Consider the following 8,104-nt stretch of genomic DNA (forward strand, 5'->3'; position numbering starts at 1 on the left):
GAAGTGATAATCGCACACAATTAAAAAATCATTGAAACACTTTGTTTTTTCTACTCAATTATTTTTGAAAAGTAACACAAAAACGAATTATTAACAAAAATAGAATTTTTGTTTCACTGGTTATTGAGTTATGCACTGTGACGAATTTTGTTTTTATTTTTCAAATGTTATTACCTCTTTCTGCTGTCAATCTGTCACGAATGGGGAGTCTCTTGAATATTTCCCGCAAGCAATCATCAGTCAGCTCTGCAATGGCACAGGGATCGTTTCCGAAAGTGTTATTCATTATTGAAGACGAAATCGAAGGAATATTATTCAAAAATTAATCGACTCGATATGCACAGAGCAGTGAACACTCGATATTTGAACAGATCAACCGAAACGACTGTGAAAGAATCTGGTGTTTTCAACTCAAAGTTTTAGCTTTGACTGAGGTAATGTCCTTTGGCCACCCTTTTATCTATCTACTGGTAAGTCATAATAATTGCAGGTGCCAAATGCTCTGATTGGTTGCAATTCAGTTAAGAAGGACCTGTGGGATTACGGGATTTTATGGGAGAAGTGAGGATTTGCGTTGGGGGATTGCAGGTACGGGGGGATGGATCATGCGCGGGGTATGACCCATTGACAAACTCAGGTAAGACCCAACCTTTCTGAGTAAAGGGTAATTGAACCCTTGAACAATGCAATCAATCCACTACAAATCTCGGGATCAGTCCTAAACTATTGGTGCAATAAACTCCACTTTTAACAATAAACTATTGTTCCTTTTTAGCGTTCATATAGAAAATATGAAAAGTCACTCCAAGGGTTATTATTCTCGCTGTCGCCAAACATTTTCCCAAGATTAAAGAAAATCAGAACCGTCTGGTCTTGTTTTAATTGATTTTCCACGAAATTCTTATTTTCCAATCATAAAATCCCCGGGAATTTTCATGGGGTATCATAACAAGTTTTCGGTGCACGTGTCAAACTGCGGATTTGTCCTTTTCTAATCCATCTCCATAGGAAAATGGAAGACTAAATGGAGGAATATGTATATAGCGGGGATATGTGATATATTAAATATATTTTATGCAGTTGGAAATATCTGTGAATATATCGCGAACATGACATGAACATGATTTATGGAGGAACAATTATATTTTACACGTGGACATATTTTCGTATGGCATCTCTGGAATTTTTAATTTCATGGAAAAATATCGGTAATAATTACCCTTGTTATGGTGCAAATATCATTTCCGATTGAAATATCCACATTTTTGTTTGGAGATGTAAATTTATTATATTTATATCCACAATTATATTTATTAAATAAGATTTTTGGCAGATAATTCATGATTACACTTCTCAGCAATAAATTCACACTTTCAGAATATACAAATATAATTTTTGGTATTCCTTGCCGTAAAAAAACTTAGGGTGATAATAAATCAGCAATAATAATAATTTTTAATTTAAAATAATTAAAAGATAATAATAATTCGCGATTAAGAAACCAAAACGTGAAAATCAGAAGAATTAATTATTTGAAAAACAAATAGTTGTTTCCCGGGAATTTTCAATGTTTTAACTCGAAGATTTCAGAGTTGACATTTCGAGAGAGACAACTGGTGTAATTGTCTTCTTGAACATACGAGACGAAACACGACAGAATATACGTGCAGACTCGGTAGAGTATGAATTCTGAAAAAATAATAATCGATAGAATCTAGAGACCGTCATGCAGTTTCAGAGTCCGAGGTGACAACCGGATATGAAGAATTATTTTTCGCGTAGAATAATAAATGCGATGGTGAACATAGACGAATAAATGATATTTTAGTATCGTGAAAACTGGCGTACAAGCAAGACGATAATCCAGCTTCAACGGGTAACACTTCACCATTTTAAAATCGAGATGAAAAAAGCGGATATTTTTAATGACGGGTATTACAAACGGAATAGAATTTTGATGACTTTTTTTGGATTATGGCCGGAATATCCCCAAAGTCAGATGATTTTTATACAATTTTGTGTACTGATGTTGCTGCTGAGCATAATGTTACCGCAAGTATTGTGGATTTCTCTTCTCATTAATGCACTGAGTAGAACAACAGTGCGTAGTGTCACGATAAAATAATTGCAACAATATTCTGTCAAAATTATAGAATAATTCACAATAGGAGTAATTCGCAATAGGAATATTCCGGAGATCTTTAGAGGAACGGAAGGAAAGAAATCTCACATATCCGGTGAATTTTTATGTTTATCACCGGATAAATTTCGGAATCGCCATGTAATATTTCTCCGAGTAAAATCTTACTGAAATTTTTCGACTTGTTTGCAAGTTCAATTGTTATTGGACAATCAACAATTTTTATGAAGGTGGTGAGTGATTTCTACCTTCCGTTCCGTTATTTCATTTTCAATTCCATCTTTCGCCTTTCCAATGACATTTTTCCCTCCGTGTAGCTCTCATTTTTTTCCTGTGACTAATTAACAAAATAACTCGCTTATATTCGCTGCAATAAACAATCACGACCATATTTCATCATCACTTACAGTAAACCTGGATAAATCATAGCAAATCCAAATCTTTATTTCATTAACAATGCCAAATTTTGTCGCACGATTTTTCAATCTGCTTACATTTTTTATTTATCAATTGACCCTAGAACTTTTTCATTTCGCTGTCTTTTTAGTACGCATTCATCTGCAAAATGTACAAAAATATAGATGAGCTGACAGCTGGATTAGTAGAAGACATGATTGTTATGTTGGGCATTACTTATTATTATGTTTTTGCAACAAATATGGACTGGGTTTGTATGCATTAATACTTGTGCGAAAATATTCTGACAATTAAATAATGCCATGACAATTTCATCAACATTTTCATGAATTACAACAGGTTCGTTTCACAATAAATAATATGCGCAAAGACTGGAAGACTATGGAGAGATCATCAACCATCAGAATCATGCACACGTATGGTAAAAAAGGATATTCAACCACTACATTCTATCTAGGTATGAAATAAATAATTCCTACAATAGGTATCAATAATGAGCACTCAGGTGCAGCATCAGAAGATTCAACTCGCAAATTAAATTATAAACAATGAATTTTCAGTTATGCTGTATACTGCAACGTGTTTGTACATTCTACTTCCTATGCAAGCAATAATTTCAGATGTGATTACTGCTGCTAATCAATCCGAATCGAAATTACTAATAGTGAAGGCTGATTACATGATCTACGGAATTAACATAAATAATCATTACGCAGCGATGCTAATTCATCAACTCTTCGAAGCTGTGTTGCTGATGAGTTTAATAATGACGATTTCTACATTTATGCTGATTGTTGTCGAACATTGTTGTGGGTTATTCGTGGCTGTTGGGTGATTTTTTTTAATTTATAATCTGCACTGGAATAATTTCCCCCGAAATATTCTCGTACTCCCACTGGATAAATCCTCAGACCCACTGAATAATTATTATATTATTATAAATTAATTATTAAAATGTTACTAACTCCTCTCTGTGTGACGCAGATTGAATGTTTAATGTTTTTTGAATGTTTTTTTGTATGTAGTTAATTTTTTTTTTATTGCAGGGAATTATTGCAACACGTAAAGGGAGAATTTTCTACAGAGCAACAGGATAGAATAATTTTTGAGGCAGTGGAGGTACATCAGCGGGCTCTAACGTAGGATTCTAGTCTACGTATTCTGTGCATTGAGAAATAAATAGGAAACCCATCACGATTTTTTATGGAATGGTACAATTGTTGGAAACGGCAGCAATTTTTTTTTTTCTAGCGGAAGAAGTCTTTGCAGCTCCTGATTTTTTTTCGCGAATTCATTACAAATATTTTTGTATTTATTCCTCTATGTACACGACATGAGCCTCAAGAGTCAGTGTCAGTTAATTATGGATTTGATAATTTGTATTCAACAGATGGGCGGATTTCATTGAGTCGTTATCTACTGTTATGTACGGGGTCTTAGTTTTGATAAGCATGATATCAATCAGCATCACAGGACTCCAAGTATGTAATCAGTTTCAAAGTCGGGTAATACTTAATGAAAAGCAATTGTCAATCCAATTGAAGTGTTACTCGATGCAATCATCAGCTAATTGAATACAACTTTTAATAATTTAAATATCCGTCTTTTAAATCACTGAATTTTGCATTGACTTTGACAATTCAAAAAATTGACTGATTTGTTTTTCAAAAAGTTCGCTGATATTTATGTCCATTTGTCGTTAACAATTTCAAACTGTTCACTTAAAATTTCAACATTGATACCTCAGGAATTTAATTCTTTTAGCTAATTATTAGATTTAACGAACCGACTGAAGCTGTAAGATTCGTTGCGTGTATTGGCGGTCAACTGGTTCACTTGCTCTTCATCAGTATACCAGGACAAGAAATATATGATCACAGTATTCGATTATCGATGGAAATGTAAGTATCACACAGAATTGATAATCACTTGTGAATTTATTTGTCTCAAATTTCTTTTTAGTTACAATTGCAATTGGTTCGAAGTATCACCCAAAGCGAAAAAGTCGATATTAATGATGTTAATGAATAGTGCGAAGCCGGTGTATCTGACAGCTGGAAAATTTTACGTCCTCTCGCTCGAAAGTTATGGGAAGGTAAAATGGACTCGTCCAGTGTATACCCGGGTAAAAAAAAATGTAATCGGAATATTTTTTTTAAATTTTCAAAAAATTTCTAGAGAACTTTTCAGAAAATTTTTTTTACAAAAAAAAAAAACGGGAAATGAAACAATCGTATTTTTTGGAAATGTTTTGAAAAATTTTTCAAAAATTTGTTTTTCTAGGAATTTTTGCGAATATATTTTTTTTTATTATACTGTTGTTTTCTTACTTTTTTAGTTTTTCAAAACCTTTCCCAAAAATAAAATTGTTTTGTTCTCCCATTTTTTTTGTGTTTCATAAAAAAAAATTTCTGAAAAGTGTTCCAGAAATTTTTTGAAAATTTGGAGAAAATATTCTGATTACATTTTTTTACCCGACATACCACATTAACTATTTTATTAAAATCAAGGTATTGAAGGCATCGTTTTCCTTCTTGACGATGATGCGTTCGTCCCGTTGAAGCTTCATCTCCAGCCATTTCTGCATTCTCCGTCTCATTACATCTGTACAAAAATTTGCCTCAAGGCAAACGCGAATGCAATTTATTATTTATTAAAACGACACCGACTGAGGAATATGAATGTATTGCAGGAAATGTACACACATGTTGGTCAATTGACGAAATGAAATCAGAGAGACAAACAGTCTAAAGATGGACTGACTTATTTTTTTTTTTACGTCAGAATCATGTGAGTTGTTCATTGGACTTTTCCCAGCCGCTTTGGAGTACGAGAAAGTTCAATTATATGAACTTTACGCACTCCACGCATGAAAAGGTACACTTTACCTCGATGAGTGAATTCCGATGAGAACTCGGCATGCATCACAAAAAATGGAGAATTCACTCATGGCTGTGCCTGCCTTCACGCATTCATTATTCGTGTGAAAAAGTGCCACTTCCCGCACTCGTTGCGCAACACACTATTTTCATACTCCTTGTCGTAGAAAAATGGTGATAATTATCAATTATATTACAATAAAAAAAAATGATCAATTATACAGGTATTATTAAACTTAAAGCCATAATAATTGACGATGAAGTCGAAAAAAAGTGAAAACCAGAAAAGTTCATTATTTCGAGTGCAAATGGAATAGTCGTGACGTCGAAACACCAGAAATTTAATTCTTCCAGATAATCATTAAAATTAACGAACCAACTGAAAAAAAAGACAAAGTGCGACGAAGTCTTATGTGAAAAAGTTCAGGAATTATTTTTAGCCACGTGGTGTAAAATAATCCTATCCCTCACTCGGAGAAACAGAGGGTGAAACTTATGTACAGGTCTGATATGTTTTTGACGTTTCCGGATATACCAGATCCCAGTTGTTCATTTTTCCCCTTTCGAAGACTTACACCTATGGTGTTTTATAACAACTATAATCCAAGTTTTGCATCCTGTCAACAGTGTGATAGACAAACATCAAATTCTGCGTACAAAAAACTTCACAGAGTACTTCTATATTTTCTCTAGAGTTTACTTCTGAAGTCGAGTTGACTCCGACTCCTTAAATATTTTAACAGAAGAGGGAAAAAGGGGGAATAAACTTCCGACGTCATTCTACCATTATAAAAATTATTATCGGAAGAGATTATTATCGGAGGGGTGATTATAATAATAATACTTGAAGATAAAATAAAATAAAAATATAAATAGAATCATTGGGGAAAGTAATATTATCCGCACATCTCTGATATTTCCTGTTAGACTCATTACACAATAAAAATATAACACGGTTGCTAAAAAAATCGATGGATCACCTCCGTGTCCCCAGGATAGTTCAATACCATTATGTCCATTACTTGTGGCATCAATCAGCTTATGCATCACCTAATGGAACATTCCCCGATAAATACAAAGTGAAAATTTCACATCACGCTGAGCTTGAGTAATAAGCGTTGCAATGTATCCCCTAAAAAGACCGTGGCACTTTATCCTGGTGTACAGTTTTTGGAATTTTTTGGGTGTCAATCCCTTCAGATTGAGAAAAACGAGCGTTATTGTGCCTTCACGCTTTGCCGCTCTCTACGCCATATTCCAAGTAATATTTTTCGGATACATATGCCTGAAAGTCATCATTGACAGATTCTCCAGGACAATTCCTGGTGAAACCCACGTCATGTTCGTAGTCGACATAGAAGTCGTGGTTTTAAAATTCTTGGATTCCTCCATTTTCTGGATATCATCCGGTTTTTACAACAAGAGATTGCTGAGAATTCTTGATAATTGCAGGATCATCGAATGCACTAGTATAAAGTTGGGAATTTTCGATAATCCTAATCTGTTCATAAGAAAAGTGACTCTTGTAGTTATCTCTTTCAATGTGATGATGATGGTGCTGGTCCCATGGACAGTTTGTCACATAATCAGAGCCGGAGGCAATCCACATCCTGTAGCATTTTTCATTTATCAGATGATCCGATTAGTGTCTTACAATATGCTCCTTTTGTTTGGCAGTGGTATTTTATTTGTCAGGAGGAAGTTTAATCTGTTGAATGAATATGTAAAGACTTTAGTCGATGATAATGGAAAGGAACGTTTTAAAATCAGGTAAACTATGACGGTATCACTATTTGTTATTACAGGCTAATGAATAAATGATTTTTTAATGCATAGCATAGAAGCCATATTAATACAGCATCAACTACAAACTTGTCGTCAATTACATCGACAGACCTACGAACTTCTCGATAAAATAACAGCACATTTCGCTTTTCCACTGTTAGTCACGATTATGCTTCATGGAGCCTATATAACTAAACATATTTACACTTATTGGTTGTACATACAAACCAATCCTGTGAATCGAGATTATCCTTACATCGTATCAGTCGGCTACTGGATTATGCTCCCTCTAATGTCAATGCTCATGGTTACACGTAATTGCAGCGTTGCATGTGCAGAAGGAAACAGAACAGCTCAAGTACTTCATGCCTTGGAATGGCCAATCAATTTGCGCTGCAATGCACTTATACTTGCGGTAATGATAATAAATTTATCGATATTATCGATATCACTGCTTTGTTGCGTCATTTTTTAATAACAAAGTCGGGATTATTTCCAGCAAGTTAACATTTTTTCTCTTCAACTGATGCTGAAACCTGTGAGGGTGTCACTATACGGCATTGTCAATATCGATTATTCGTTGTTTGTTCATGTAAGCTTGGAATTTTTTGCTTTTAGTTTTTCTGAAATTTCATCAAGTCGTGGTTATCACATATTAATACTGTTGCAGGTTGTCACTTTGATAACTACATGGATAGTTATACTTTGCCAATTTGACATGATTTGAGGAATTTTATCTACAAATTCTACCGGACAATCCGCTGAGTCAATCAAAATTTAAACTGCACAATCGGTGATTTTTCATGAAATGCATGAATTTCAATTAATGCTAATAATTGAATCAATTTAATCTGCGGACACTCAATCGTCTGAATAAGTTGCA

General features: G+C 34.1%; 1 protein-coding gene across 2 annotated transcripts; it reads left to right on the top strand.

The window, feature by feature from the left end:
• Nucleotides 1–581: 581 nt before the first annotated feature.
• Nucleotides 582–5,336, top strand: LOC105267996 (odorant receptor 9a-like). 2 transcript variants are annotated; one of them, XM_011307215.1, is made up of 9 exons: nucleotides 582–637; nucleotides 2,688–2,807; nucleotides 2,897–3,014; nucleotides 3,118–3,388; nucleotides 3,604–3,696; nucleotides 3,948–4,038; nucleotides 4,322–4,458; nucleotides 4,520–4,652; nucleotides 5,068–5,336. In XM_011307215.1, the coding sequence occupies exons 2-9, from the start codon at nucleotides 2,706–2,708 to the stop codon at nucleotides 5,116–5,118; spliced, it is 996 nt and encodes a 331-aa protein (XP_011305517.1). In that variant the 5' UTR covers nucleotides 582–637; nucleotides 2,688–2,705; the 3' UTR covers nucleotides 5,119–5,336. The 2 variants fall into 2 exon arrangements, with proteins under 2 accessions (XP_011305517.1, XP_011305516.1); XM_011307214.1 differs by lacking the exon at nucleotides 582–637 and adding an exon at nucleotides 1,868–2,056.
• Nucleotides 5,337–8,104: the final 2,768 nt, after the last annotated feature.

The sequence above is a fragment of the Fopius arisanus genome, unplaced genomic scaffold (genome assembly GCF_000806365.1).
Source record: "Fopius arisanus strain USDA-PBARC FA_bdor unplaced genomic scaffold, ASM80636v1 scaffold00052, whole genome shotgun sequence".
Classification (NCBI taxonomy): domain Eukaryota; kingdom Metazoa; phylum Arthropoda; class Insecta; order Hymenoptera; family Braconidae; genus Fopius; species Fopius arisanus.